At 37.3% G+C, this 15,589-nt stretch overlaps 1 protein-coding gene across 13 annotated transcripts in view; it reads left to right on the top strand.

Moving 5' to 3' along the window:
- TJP1 (tight junction protein 1) overlaps positions 1 to 14,947 on the top strand; it is a 308,480-nt gene extending 293,533 nt beyond the window's left edge. For 5 of the 13 annotated variants that reach the window (XM_038418328.1, XM_038418333.1, XM_043493214.1 and 2 more), the window contains 4 exons: positions 917 to 1,394; positions 2,944 to 3,161; positions 4,661 to 4,804; positions 13,411 to 14,947. In XM_038418328.1, coding sequence (XP_038274256.1) covers positions 917 to 1,394; positions 2,944 to 3,161; positions 4,661 to 4,804; positions 13,411 to 13,505 — 935 coding nt within the window. In that variant the 3' untranslated portion in view covers positions 13,506 to 14,947. The remainder of the gene's footprint in view (positions 1 to 916; positions 1,395 to 2,943; positions 3,162 to 4,660; positions 4,805 to 13,410) is intronic. The other 8 variants (XM_038418329.2, XM_043493218.1, XM_043493215.1 and 5 more) reach the window with 2 other exon arrangements.
- The last annotated feature ends 642 nt before the right edge of the window (positions 14,948 to 15,589 follow it).

Genomic DNA, 15,589 nt, shown 5'->3' with positions numbered 1-15,589 from the left:
ACAAATGTAGAATTACGTACAAAAAATAACTGCATTCAAACATGCGCTGGGTCATCATCCGAGATTGCTATAACATTTAATATATGGCAGAATGTGGGTAAAACAGAATAGGAGACATACAATTCTTCCCCAAGGAGTTCAGTCAGAAATTTAATTAACGCATTTTTTTTAACAAGCATCATAAAGCATGGAAGCATATCCTCTGGAATGGTGGCCAAAACATGAAGGGGTATATGAATGTTTAGCATATTTGGCATGTAAATATCTTGCAATGCCAGCTACAAAGTGCCATGCGAATGCCTATTCTCACTTTCAGGTGACATTGTAAATATACAATGGGCAGCATTATGTCATGCAAATTGGAACCATACTTGTTGGTCTGAGAGATTGGCTGAAGTAGGACTGAGTAGACTTGTAGGCACTAAAGTTTTACATTGTTTTGTTTTTGAGTGAAGTTACGTAACAAAAAAAAAAATCTACATTTGTAAATTACACTTTCACGGTAAAGAGACTGAACTACAGTACTTGTATGAGGTGAACTGAAAAATACTATTTCTTTTGTTTATCTTTTTACAGTGCAAATATTCGTAATACAAATAATATAAAGTAACTTCTGTACATTTTGTATTCCGTGTTGTAATAGAAATCAATGTATTTGAAAATGTAGAAAAACATCCAAAAATATTTAATAAATTTCCATTGGTATTCTATTGTTTAATGGTGCGATTAGTCACTATTAATTTTTTAATCGCAATTAATTTTTTTTAGTTAATCACATGAGTTAACTGCGATTCATCGACAGCCCTACTGCAAATACAAATTTTTCATAATAGATCTAAGTGTCTGAGATGTAAAATGGAATATTAAGGCTTACATATTATGGATTTTTTGTTTTTTTTTCCATTTTGTGTTACAGTTAGCTGTGTGCCTGTAGATTTCCAGAATTCCACAGTGCCCAAGCCTGACCCACCTTCATCTCAAAATAAACCAGCAACTTTCAGATCTTCCAACCGAGAGGACACTGTGCAGTCTACCTTCTATCCTCAGAAAAGCTTTCCTGACAAGGGTCCAATTAATGGAACTGAGCAGACTCAGAAAACAGTCACCCCGGCTTATAATCGCTTTACAACGAAGCCTTACACAAGTGCTGCCAGGCCATTTGAGCGAAAGTTTGAAAGTCCTAAATTCAACCACAATCTCCTGCCAAATGAAACTCAACATAAACCAGAGTTGCTCTCAAAGGCTCCAAATTCTCCTCAACCAAATTTAAAAGCACATAGCTCATTGCAGCCTTCGGAGTTTGACAGTGGAATGGATACATTCTCCATACTGGCAGACAAGCCTAAATATCAACCAAATAACATTAATGCTGTGCCTAAAGCCATTCCTGTAAGGTAAGAGGTTTTGTTTTTAATGTTTTTAAAGAATGGAGTTGCTCATGAAATTGCAGGTTTTTTTAGGCAGTGTGTCCAGTCCTGGGTGAATTGCTGTTAGTTTGCCCAGACTCTGTAATCAAAAGCCAGGATGCATCTCCTGGGACTAACACTGGAGGCTGATCAGAGAATTGGGGGGGAAGTGCATGGCAATGGCTTTTGGGGAGATGTGGGTGTCCTGTCTCCCTGTATCCTACTTTTTAATAGTGAAGTTGTGTCCAGTATGGTTCTTATTGTACGTCTTTTAGTAAAAAGTAACACGTCTTGCTCTAAACAACTCTTTTCCAGAAGCTGGAATTACTAAATTATTATTGTCACAACTTAACACTGCACATTCAGTGTGAGTGGTCTTGTATGTGTTGAGGAGGCTATATTCTTACTTCAGGTCAATTTTTAAAAGCACTCTTTTGAAAAGAGAGCTGTCATTTCAACAATGGTGTTGTACTTGCTTTGAGACCAAACAATATAACTGTTTAAGAGGAAGATGCAATTACCCATTCTCAAATTATGAAGCTACCATAAAACTGAAAATCCACTCGTCCATAAGGGATATACTTCTAGCTAACTTGAGCATTTCCTCAATTTGTTTGCTTTAAAATAGGGTATTTGTTTGTAAAATCTTTGCAAAATATTTTCTTATTTGCCATGTGTTATGTGATCATAATGTATGATTCAAATTTGAAATAATTTTTACTGTTTTTTAAAATTCAGTAATGTAATATAAGAATGAGCAGTTTGCGCTAAAGCAGCTGGGCGGGGGTGGTGGTTATGCCATGAGAAGCTGAGCTGATCCTGAGTTGTTAAATTATTGGTCTCTTACCAAAGGAGATGAGTACTTCTGCATTTGACATAAAACCAACTTAAGTGCAATAAACCTCCTGATAAAATGTGGGGGTTTTTTCCAGTCCTCTGGCAGCATTCATTTCACAGCCTGGAAAATGGCAGGATTCCAAGTGGTGTTTATTGATGCTATAGAAGTTAAGGCTGACAAATTGTCCTTACTTAAAGATAAGTGAAAGAAAAGTCTCAGTAAGGTTCATATAAGAATTATCAACATAATACAGCTGCTTTGTGTTTTTATATGATACTAAACTCATGACAAATGAGGTGCTGGAACAGCAGAATTCTAGTAAATTTTAATACTCTTATGCTGAGCTCTGTAGTTGGGGAGACTATCTCAAAACAACTCTTAAAAACTGAGAATTCTAAAACCTAACTAGTTCTGAGTGGTCCAAAATCTCTCGTTAATGGATGCTATGGGTAAATTTCCAAGTTCATTTTTTCATTACAGCAGAAATGCATCTCCATTTACCCTTCTCTCAAAAAATGAGCAAAAATTACACTAGTCTATTTGGCTTATTTCTTAGTTGATACTGATTACACTTTAAAAGGGCTAGCCTGCCTAATGTAACTGTTGCATTGGCAAATTAATTCAAAATATCGAGTGTACTACTGATTTTGGGGGAGGTATATAAAACTGCTATGCTTAATCTATCTGTCTCACATTTAGCCCTTCAGCACTAGAGGATGACGAGGAGGAGGATGGACACACTGTAGTAGCCACAGCAAGAGGTGTTTTTAACAGTAATGGTGGCGTATTAAGCTCCATAGAGACAGGAGTTAGTATAATTATACCACAAGGAGCCATTCCAGAGGGAATAGAGCAAGAAATCTATTTCAAAGTCTGCAGAGATAATAGTATCCTCCCACCTTTAGACAAAGAGAAAGGTAAGAGTTGTCTTTGTACCTTAATATATTATCTGTTGCTATTCATTATCTAAGCACTGACTGCAAAACGTTGGAGGACATGATCTCTGCCCCAAGAAGTTCACAAACTAGAAGTACAGAGGAAGTAGTATTCTTTTTCAATTATATTTTCTGGTGGGAGAATAATTCAGGGTGTATCAATTTTGACTATAATTTTTAATATCTAAGTCTGTTGACATGCACAAATTAAACTTTAATATACTTTGAAAATAATTTTTTTTAAATGGACTTTCATTGCTTCATTATCTCTATAGTCAGTGAATGGGTGTATTCTGGTCTGCCAGGTTAATGTTTCCTCACATGATATAGGACTGAAAGCATTATGCAATTTATCTTTTTAAAAATTTAGAGACGTGTTAGCGAAATACATTGAGAAAATTTACCTCAAATGCTGGAAGTTTCAAAGAGCTGCTAACAGCCACATTTTTTCTTTCCTTTTTTGTATTATAAAAATAGGCGTGAGGTAGAAAATCAAGCAAATGAGATGATTTTTTTTTTTTTTTTTTTTTGGTCTTAATTTTCAGACAAGCCAGATGAGGCAATCACTGAATGACTATTGCTGTTTCCTAAAACACGCACTTTTTACTGTGTATTAAAGTAACAAGTAGTACAGCATATAACCTAGCAATATTTTTTTTATTGTAGTCCATTTCTTTTATCAATAGCCACCCCAGAACCTAGGCAAATAGAAACTAGTAGTCCTTTAAACATATACGTGTCTCATTTATGTAAGTTTAGGAGAAGTTTTTCTCTCCTTCAGGACTTCAATTTCTGGAATTTACAATGAAGACACTATAGGTACTTTGCGACACAAGATTCAAAGCAACCCTAGACCTATCATCTGAATATGGGTTGTTTAGTTGAGGAGTATGTTCTCAATACCATCTTGAGCTGATAAATGCAAAAATAAAACTTTGAATTCCTTGTTCCATACCTTTTGACTGTTAAGAGAGGGCTGGGCTCTTAGGCAACTATTTGTCAGCCCAGCTATTACTTTCAACAAGTGACTTTTTGGGTTCTTGCTTCAACCCTATGCATTCCCTTGTCAACACTAAGATGGTCGACATCCTAGCAGGTAAACCACCACTAGCAGTAGCATGAGCAAAGCTGAAGTGTTGGCACTGAGAGGTTTACATGTTTGTACCTCTGGTATAGCAGCACATGTTTGGAATTACAGGTCAGAAAAATTCTAATAGTCTGGCCTGTCTGGCCCTGTGCCTTTCATTTTGTAATATGATTCAGTCCAGTTGAAATTCACTGGATTATGGTTATAGGAAAGGCAACCAGAAACAACCTTGCTGAGTAGCTCTGTTTTATTTGCAAGGCTGAATTTTCATAGGTTTTATAAATTAATTTCTTCATATTTTGCTCTTGTTTGTGTATGAAAAAATATTGAATGTATTTCAAGAAGAACAGGTTTCTACTGGTAACGTTTTATTTTTGTTTCTCTTTAACTGTAGGTGAAACACTGCTTAGCCCGTTAGTAATGTGTGGGCCCCATGGACTAAAATTCCTGAAGCCAGTGGAACTGCGCTTACCACATTGTGCGTCTATGACCCCTGATGGTTGGTCTTTTGCTCTAAAATCCTCCGACTCCTCGTCGGGTATGCTGTCCTCACTCTGTCCTTTTGGGGCTTTTGGGTGCTATCGTGTAATTTAAGATCCCTTGGCTAAAGGTGACCGTGTGTAATATATAACTCAATCATTGTATTTGTGTCAAACTCTCCATTTCACTTTCATTACTTATGGTGCAAATTCATGGCTAAAATCGTGGTTGACAAACCAAAATGGTAAAGAAATACAGTATTATATTATCTACCTTATCCGTAGTCTGTTAAATAGCATCACACTTTCCACTTTTTTTTCTTTGAGGACTGTTACAGCTGCAAACACTTTAATATTGTAAATTTGCACTAAAATAAATTGGGGAAAATGATTAGGTATACCTAATTGGCTTTTATACCACAAATTCATGCCTTCTGCTTAATTGGACATATAGTAATTTTGCAAAAAGAAAAGCTGTACTTGTGGCACCTTAGAGACTAACAAATTTATTAGAGCATAAGCTTTCGTGAGCTACAGCTCACTTCATCGGATGCATGTGGTGGAAAAAGCAGAGGAGAGATTTATATACACACACACAGAGAACATGAAACAATGGGTTTATCATACACACTGTAAGGAGAGTGATCACTTAAGATAAGCCATCACCAGCAGCAGGGGGGGGGAGGAAAACCTTTCATGGTGACAAGCAAGGTAGGCTAATTCCAGCAGTTAACAAGAATATCAGAGGAACAGTGGGGGGTGGGGTGGGAGGGAGAAATACCATGGGGAAATAGTTTTACTTTGTGTAATGACTCATCCATTCCCAGTCTCTATTCAAGCCTAAGTTAATTGTATCCAGTTTGCAAATTAATTCCAATTCAGCAGTCTCTCGTTGGAGTCTGTTTTTGAAGCTTTTTTGTTGAAGGATAGCCACTCTTAGGTCTGTGATCGAGTGACCAGAGAGATTGAAGTGTTCTCCAACTGGTTTTTGAATGTTATAATTCTTGATGTCTGATTTGTGTCCATTCATTCTTTTACGTAGAGACTGTCCAGTTTGGCATGTAAAAGAATGAATGGACACAAATCAGATGTCAAGAATTATAACATTCAAAAACCAGTTGGAGAACACTTCAATCTCTCTGGTCACTCGATTACAGACCTAAGAGTGGCTATTCTTCAACAAAAAAGCTTCAAAAACAGACTCCAGCGAGAGACTGCTGAATTGGAATTAATTTGCAAACTGGATACAATTAACTTAGGCTTGAATAGAGACTGGGAATGGATGAGTCATTACACAAAGTAAAACTATTTCCCCATGGTATTTCTCCCTCCCACCCCACCCCCCACTGTTCCTCTGATATTCTTGTTAACTGCTGGAATTAGCCTACCTTGTTTGTCACCATGAAAGGTTTTCCTCCTTTTCCCACCCTGCTGCTGGTGATGGCTTATCTTAAGTGATCACTCTCCTTACAGTGTGTATGATAAACCCATTGTTTCATGTTCTCTGTGTGTGTGTATATAAATCTCTCCTCTGTTTTTTTTCCACCAAATGCATCCGATGAAGTGAGCTGTAGTTCACGAAAGCTTATGCTCTAATAAATTTGTTAGTCTCTAAGGTGCCACAAGTACTGCTTTTCTTTTTGCGAATACAGACTAACACGGCTGCTACTCTGAAACCTATAGTAATTTTGCAAATTGCAAATTTTAACCTCTACGTTCATAAATCATGACTTATTCCATGTTAACTGTTTTCATGTTTGCAAATTGATGCCTACAATCAGACCATTTAAGGAAACTACAGTGTGTGTCCGTGAAAGCATTTTACAGTTCATTCTAATATGGCTGTATTTTCCACATGACTTTTCTTGCTTGCTTCCACCTGTTTTTTCACCAACCTCCTTTTTGCACCCAGAATTGTGGAGAGAGGCTTTTCATAGTTGAAGTTGCAACCAGGTTTCAGTTTTGTATGTCTGTTCTTTTTTCCTCCATGCTCACTACCATTTTTACCCCCTTCACTTGGAACAGAGAAAACATTGTTGGCTGAAATTCTAGGTGATCAGTATTAGGCTGAAGTAGAATTTTTATGTAAGTTTCAAGCAATTTCATGAAATGCCTGAAGTTACAGCAATTTAAAAATTAATATCTGCACATATAAAGAAGTCAAGGTTTTATTCAGCTACTTTCTAACATTACAATGGAAGGATTTACACCCCTAATGTGTACATATAATCTGTATATAATATTTAAACACAGTACTTATGTATACAGTATTTAAAACAAAATGTATTGTCATTAATGTATCTATTTTGTCAACAATGCGTTGACACTGAAAGATTAGAGCATCAGTTTGATGATGGGCATCTGATTTAGAGAAATCAACATTTGGATGGTTTTTATGCTATTATATGCATGTGTTCCATACATTTACTTAACTGTATGTACATATTTGAAATGTTAAAACATTGATACTTAAGTGGCGGGGACCCAAAAAACACCATCATAACTACATAAAACTTTTTAAAAAGCACTTATATTTTGTAACTGAAAAATCTGTTCATGAATTTACTTGAAATGAAAGGAGAAACTCTAGTCCTCCCAAATAATAATCAAAACTTCTTTAAGACATATCTTTTTCCTCTCCCAAATTAGCCTGTGTGTGTGTGAGAGAGAGAGAGAGAGAGAGAGCATATACAAGTACTAACACTTTCTGTATTGGAGTTATAACACATTTTATTCTGTTTAACTGAAATGGGATGTATCAGTAATCTTAGTTTCTGAGACAATTTCAGAATTAGGCAATTCTGTCTTCTGATATGTAAGTAGACCATACTGTGTCTTAAATAAATATATGTTTTCTTTTTTTAAATTAGCTGGTTACAGGACTCTGATTTTTCAGGTGCCTTTATAGTAGTGGTTTGCAACACTATGGTGCTTTTTCTATTCAATCTTTTGCTTGATCTCAGCTTTTTCTAAGTTGTTTCCATGTCCTGTTCTTTAAATGAACATTTAATTACATATACTGACCTAGTCTCTGCTACACTTAAGTCAGAAATACTTGTATCTTTGAAATTCTTGGTTAATCTCATTTTAACTTTTGAGTGGAGAGAATTTAAATTGCATCTTAACTAACAGTACATTCATTTCCTTTTATATTACACTTGTTGCACTGTATTAGTTTGATATTGTTTGGTCTTTACTTCAAATGATTTAAATGTGCAAATCATGGGAAAGTAGTCGTATCTTCCATTTGTGGAGTAACAGTTATAGGTTGTATTGGTTAGAATCTAATCTACACTATAGGTGTATGTTTTAAAATGTTTTAGATTGCCTCATCTGTGAGATTAAAACCTATCTTTATTACAATCTAATTTTTGAGCTTTTGCAAATGTATTCAGGTATTAAAAAGACTCAGGTTTCCATATTGAATGGAATTGATGTATTTACAGAACTGAAAATCCTCCAGCAGCTAAAGTTCTATTTGAGAACAGTTTTAAATAATTAGCATTTGTTGGCTGCAATCAGTTGATTTGTTTTTAAATTCTCTAAATACACGTGACAACCCTAGGCCAATTTTACTTTTCCAAGCCTTCACATTAAGTGTTGGCGTCATTTCAGCAAATTGTGTAATTCATATTTGTTTTCATGGATTTCTCCAGAAAACTGTGTGGAATTTACATTTGTCTCCTTTAACACAAAGGGTTGAGATGCTGTATTATGTAAATGAAGTCTCCAAATCTTAAGACAGATGTATTTTTTGGCCCATTTTACTGAAATTTTATAGTGCCATTTATCCTGCAAGCTTTGAGATAAACATAGTAATGTTCTTTATTCTACCACTGAAATGGTGGAATGAGGACACTATATTTTGGACCAGCAACATTTTGCAATGGTTTATTGGGTGGGGAAACTTCTCCAGTTGAAACTACAAGGGACAATAAGTATAGACTGGAATTAATCTTCTGAGTTCTGTCAAATGACAACCAAGAATAATCCCTCTGTTTTTGAAGAAAGTTGTCACAGGAGCTTTAATGACCAAAAGTGAAACACACATCAGTTTTAAATCTTCTCTAAAGTAAATATCAGCAAATTACCATCTCATTAGAACATCAGTGCTTTAGCAAAGTTTCTCCTGAAGATTAGTAGTAGTTCTTCTTTGAATTGCTGCAGACATGTATACCATTTAGATGTGCACATGCCCAGCACACACAAGCTGTAGAAATTTGCCTAGCCATATCCATAGGGGTGGCGCTGCCCTGACCCCTCTCTCTTCCTTCTCATTGTCTGAGACTGGAGTTGGAGCACCCAGTTTCTTCACACTGCCCTTCCCCCCCGTCTTTGAGAAGTTCTTGTAAATAGTTTAGTTAGTTGTTTATTAGCAATACCTTAGAATACTTAGGAAATTTAGCAGTAGTTTCCCAGTGGAATGCCTACACCAGGATTTAAACATTGCCTTTTATGTGGAGGGGCAATTCTGAATAGTGATACCCACACATGGTGTTCGCTCAGCCTGGGAGAGGGGCACATTAAGGCTAGGGGCTCCATCTGCAAGTCCTTCAAGAAAAGGACCCAGATGGCAAGGGACTTGAGACTCAAGGAGTACCTGATGGAGCAAGCCATGAGGCCTAAATCAGCACAGGAGATGGTACCAGTATGCTGATGTTCCTCGGCAGGACTCTGAGGTGGCTTCTAGCAGGAAGATATTCTGTTCCTTTTTCTGAGGTCCTCCAAAAAAAAAAAAAAAAAAAAAAAAAAAAAAAGACCAAAAAATCACCTATGTCTGGACCTCCACATCCTACCACAACAGCCCGAGTGTGTCTGAAGTTATAAGGCCATATGGCCACATGTACCTACATAGTGCAGCACGTGAAGCTTGTCTGTTGTCCATTCACTAGACATTCTGGTGTGAGTACCTCTGGAAATACCAAACGCCCTGCAGTGGCAGACAGTTCAGGATAATGTGTCTCAAGGGGTTCCCTTTGTCTATGCCATGCCTACACAATGTTAGTCACTGGTGCCTTCTCCATAAGTTAGGGAGTGCATCTGGGATCATTAACAATTCAGGGATTGTGGCTGGAACAGGAAGCGTCCTGTCATATAAATGTGCTGGAGCTCCAAGCAATGTACAATGTGTGGCGGGCCTTTTGGCATCACATTCAGGGAACAGCAATGCACAATACTCATGGACAATATCACAGTGATGTACTATGTCAGCAAGCAGGGAGGAGCCCATTCCAGTCAACTTTGTCATGAAGCAATAACATTCTGGCACTTCTGCATCAAAGAAAAAAATATGCTAGGAGTGGCTCACTTATCAGGCGCTCAGAATCAGCTGGCCAATCACCTTAGCAGAATCTTCTCCAACAACCACTAGTGGGTACTGAAGAACAGTGTGCTGAGGGCCCTTTTCCAAGAATGCCAGGATGCCTCACAAACCAATTTCATCTGAATTGGGGTCCAAATTAATGTGTGCCTTCCCCCATCCCTCTTATCCCTCAGGTTATCCTCAAACTCAAATTGGACCTTGCCAAGCTGATCATGATTTTAGCATGACCGAGATAATATTGGTTCTCCAATCTCCAGATGCTATCAGTTTGACCTCGCAAGTCTTTCCATTTTCTCCCTGACCTGTTGACTCAACATCATGGCCAGTGTGTTCATCCAGACAGTCTACACCTTACTGTGTGGATACTGCGTGGCTAGATAAGGAGGACATGTGGTGTTCAGTAGTAGTTAGAGAAGTTCTGCTTAGTAGTAGAAAATCATCTACAATGGCCACCTACTTGTCTAAGAGGGAGCAGTTTTCAATTTGGGTGATCTCTAAGGGAATTTATCTCTCAGCCCAGATTCAGAACATTTTCGACAATTTGTTGCAGTTGAAATCTTCGGGCCTGGCTCTTTGTTCCTTGAAAGTTCATTTGGCTGCAATTTTAGCTTTCCACTGTCCTATTTGGGGAAAGTCAGTATTTTCAAGTCCTGTGGCAGGGAGGTTTCTGAAAGGCATTGTCTGTCTCTTTCCACTAGTGAGGAAAATGGTGCCATTGTGGAACCTTAATATGGTGCTGACTGCACTAATGGGTTCATCATTAGAGCTACTCATTGGCTCTCCTCTCCCAGAAGACTACCTTCCTGGTAGCTATCACATCCACTAGACAAATCAGTAAATTACAAGTCTTAATGGCTCATTCTCTGTGCACCCAGCTCTGCAAAGACAAGGTAATTTTAAGACCACACCCAACATTTCTATCAAAAGAGATATGTTTTGCCTAAATCAGGTTACTGTGTGACGGGAATCCTCAGGGTACAATCTGGAACTGTGGGACCATGGTGCCTCCTAAACTCTCCTGCCTTGGGTGTCTCCCACAAAGCTATGACTGTGACAAGCACCAACATCCCTCCAGGCACTATGATCACTCAGCCATTGCCATTTGGAGCCCAACACCCACCTATATTGCATGAATGCTCCCTGAGCCACTCAGAGAGAGGCAACAGTCAATCTCCCCAGCCTGCCACACTGGCTTGGACAATGCAAGATCATTAATAAATTTGCCACTTCTTCATAGAAAAGTGGACATGCACCAGCCTTTGTAATCTGAGCTGAGATTCCCCAAGCACTTCAACTTAAAACATACATAAAATGTAAAACAGATTTATTAACTACAGAAAGACTTACTATTTTAAGTGATAAGCAGCAGGCATAGAGATCAAAGTTGATTACCTAATAAAAACAAATTCACAGTCTAAATTCTAACTTTAACAGACTAAGCAAGATTTGAATCAAACAGACTCTCACCCCACTGTCTGTTACAGGCATCTTACAGTTCTTAATACTCAGACTGAACTCCTTTTCAGCTTGAGACCAATCTCCCGATCTCAAAGTCTTTGTCTTCTAGACAATCTTCCAGGTATTAAGATTGGTGGGGAGAGGGAGGCGAGAGGCCAAGTGATGCTGTTACTGTCTCTCTTTTTATCTTCTTCCAGCTGCTAAAAAGATGCTTGCTGTGACGTTGGGGCCAGGCAGTCTCCATTGCCTATGTGCACTCTCTGAGAAGCCTCTGGGAAAGTGGACTTTTTGATGGGACATCAATGCTTGTCTGGCCCTCGTTGCAGCTGAAACGCTAGCTGTGGGATTTTCCCAATCTCACAACATATTTCAGTAGCACATACAGCAATACTTCACATACAATGATAGTACATAGAATCCAAGAGAATATTAGTGTTCAACTGATCAAGACTTTTTAAAAATGATCCCTCACAAGGCATGTATTGCACCAAACATATCAATCATATCACAGTGGTGAATATGGGGGCTCCAGGATGCTACTTTGAGGTACAGTGTGTCACACTTACTTACCTGTATTTTTTTTCCCAAAATCATATTTGGGTGCAGAAGAACATCTTTGAGGTGAGGAAGGTATTTGGCATTTTATCTGGCATTTCGTTCATTACCTCGTCTATTCGTATCTTACATTGAGTGGATGAAAGGACGATTGGTTTCAGCTCAAACCATTTCTAAATGAATATCTATATTACTATGACTTTTGGAGTGGCTTAGATTATGTCCCCAAAGTAATTATAGGCTCATTCACCAAGAGCTCAATAACATCAACAGCATTTTTTTAGAGATGTTTCCATAGTGTATATCTACAGTGCTGCAATGTGGTCTCCAGCGCACAACTTTGTTAGATATTATGCTGTCACCCAAGGGCTGATGCAAACTTCTGCAGTCACTGTTTAAATAGACTCTGAGCCCCACCTCCTCATTAAACAGCTTGAGTCACCTGTGTGGCATACATGTCTGCTGATATTTGAAGAAGAAAATATGGTTACTTACCTGTGTTGTAACTGTTCTTCAAGATGTGGATGCAGACATGTATTCCACAACCTACCCTCTGTCCCCTCTGCAGCAGTCTCCAGCCTAAGCTTTGATGTGAAGGAACTGAACGGGATTGGGGCAGCACCACCCATATATAGTCGGGGAGGGACCATTAAGCAAAGGGCACAAGCACCATCCGTACTGATACTGCTAGGCATATTTCTCTGGCTTTGGTGCACTGGTCATGTGAACAGCTGAGTGGAATACATGTCTGCATCCACACCTCGAAGAACAGTTATGACACAGGTAAGCAACTATCTTTTTTTCAGTCAGTTATACTGCACTACTGGTATACTGTGTTCAGCTAAAATTATTACTCGTAATACAAAATTCCCACTACTTCATAGTGAGTAGAACAACTTATCTTGAGTTTTGACTCATCTTTGTTAAAATTATGAATCAGATTCTTGAAGGATTAGTCAATGTAGCTTAGTAAAATATCCTGATTTTCTGTTTTTTAATACGGAAGTCCTGTGAGTATCCAATATAGATTAGTTTTGATCATTTGAAGGGAAAGCACTATGTTGGTGCTGCTTCAGAGCAAATCTGTTTTGTATGTACAATAGTCCTTGAGTACCACCAAGTCCCTCTTGAATTACCACAACAACAAGAAGTTTACTAAATTAAAACTGTACCATCCTTGGACTCTCTCAATAAAATACAAACTATACTGTTTATTGCAAAATATGCTGATTCTGAATTAAAAGTTACTATCCAAAAACATGGTTCTTTCAAGAAGTACACTGTTTGACGTTGGATTCTAAACACCAACATTGTGTTTTCCTCCCACAGGTGACCCCAAAACCTGGCAGAACAAGTCTCTTCCTGGAGATCCAAACTATCTTGTTGGAGCAAACTGTGTCTCAGTCCTAATTGACCACTTCTAATCTAAATTAGCTGACTGAGTAAATAATGTGAAACTGAGATGGACCTTACATATAAACTGAATGACTGTATCAAGTATTAATGGAACTTAGTGTTTAAGCATCTTGCTTTTACTAACAATGGTTAGCAAGTACGTTCTTGAACCATGGTCAGAATACATGCCACAAACGGGAAATGTACTATGGAAACAAGGTGGGGTTCTTGTGGGTTCCGAATGTTGGGTTTGGGTTTTTTAATGAACATAGCTAATGTTTCATTGTTAAAACTTGAAAGTACCAATGGAATATATAAAGAAGAATTGAATTTGGTTCATAGTCCACTGGTTGAACTACAGAATTTGGCTTTTTTTTTTTTTAAACTTGGGGGTGGGGGTTGTTTTTGGTTTTTTTACTTTTATGTTAAAATACACAATACTATATTTCTGTCTCTGGTTTTTAGATGGCTCTTTTGGTGTACATCTCCCATAAAGTAGTGGTAAACTTTTGACTAGCACAACTTAGATGTTTTCCTCTTCTGTGAGGCTTATAAAAGCACATCTACTTACTGTACATGAAAACATTGTTAATTTTCTTTGTCATGGGAAAGATAGAAAGCATGTGAGATGACTATGGTTCAGTTGCCTCTGTGGATTTGTAAATTAACCAACACATTACTACAGACATATTAACCAGCAGGGATGCCTTACCCTCATGTTTTTAATAGTCTTAGTTCTCTGTATTACTAAGTTTGTATGGCTTTTGTGCTTAACTAGATAATATATCATGAAACAGATTGACAAAGTGACTTATTGTGAACTTGCTGGTTTAGAGAACAAGTATTGTTTGTGTTGATCAACCAGATGAGAAGCAGAAGAAAATGATATGTTTTCTGCTATGCATTTGAAAACTTATAGATGTTATAGAATGCCTGTATATAAAGCCTGCATACCACTTTTGTTCTTGGTTTGTAAATTAACTTTTATAAGCTTTACCTTTTTATATATAAATATATATAAAAACAAAACAAAGTTTCTTAAGGATATCTTTGTATTCTCATACCTTTTGAGCCTTGAACTTGGACATCTGCAGCAATAAAGCAGCATTTCTACAATATACAAACAAGTACATTTTTTAAAAAATGCACAATGTTGTTACCTTTTTAAGTGCTGCATTTTAAGACTATAACTTGGAATTCTCTAGTTTGATTAAAATCTTGAAATATCTCCCTACTGTAATTTGTGATAAGAATACTATACTGTGTGCCCTGAAATGTATTTTTTTACTAATAGACAATTTATTATGGCACATCAGCACTACTACTGTTTAGATAATATACCACTGCATTCTGTTAATCAGTTATTAGCTATTCAGGTGTGGCCGATTTTTTCTTTGCAGTTATTAAAATTACACATTTCTAAATATACAGAATAAAATTGTTTTTAAAATAATAAATGATATTTTCAGTATCTTATTGTTTCCAAAATGCATTTAGTGCACACTTCCAAATCCATTTAGTTTCTGACAGATTTTGCTGTCCATACTCATGCTCAGTAGAAATTTATTTTGGGAGACTCCCCACTGAATAGTCTACAGTATCACTGCAAACCAATTCAAAGTGCAGTTGTGGTGTAAACCCACTAGGGTTACTCAAGAGTAGGGTATTACTTGAAGCAAGTACAAGTGGCAGAATTATGCCATGAATCGCCATGGCTAAATTAGGCTCTTTATTGTATCAACTATGTAAATTAGTTTCTAAAATATCCTGGCAAGTTTGCAAACATGTTTTCATTTCCTGAGCTCTATTCCAAAACTTAAGGGAATTGTGCTATAGAGGCAAAATATAGGGCTAGCACTAGAAGGTCCTCAATAGCAGGATGGCCATGATACTATAGGCTTACAATCTATTGTATGTCTAAAACCAAAAGTTTAGAATAGGATTTACACTAAATAAAAGGTTTCAGAGTAGCAGCCGTGTTAGTCTGTATTCGCAAAAAGAAAAGGAGTATTTGTGGCACCTTAGAGACTAACCACAAGTACTCCTTTTCTTTTTACTAAATAAAAGCCAACTGTCCCTTGGGTACATTTAGGATAAAAGACAAATCATGCCC

Source organism: Dermochelys coriacea, chromosome 10, assembly GCF_009764565.3.
Source record: "Dermochelys coriacea isolate rDerCor1 chromosome 10, rDerCor1.pri.v4, whole genome shotgun sequence".
NCBI lineage: Eukaryota > Metazoa > Chordata > Testudines > Dermochelyidae > Dermochelys > Dermochelys coriacea.
The sequence above is the reverse complement of the archived record's forward strand: the minus strand, read 5'-3'. Positions and strand labels throughout refer to the sequence as shown.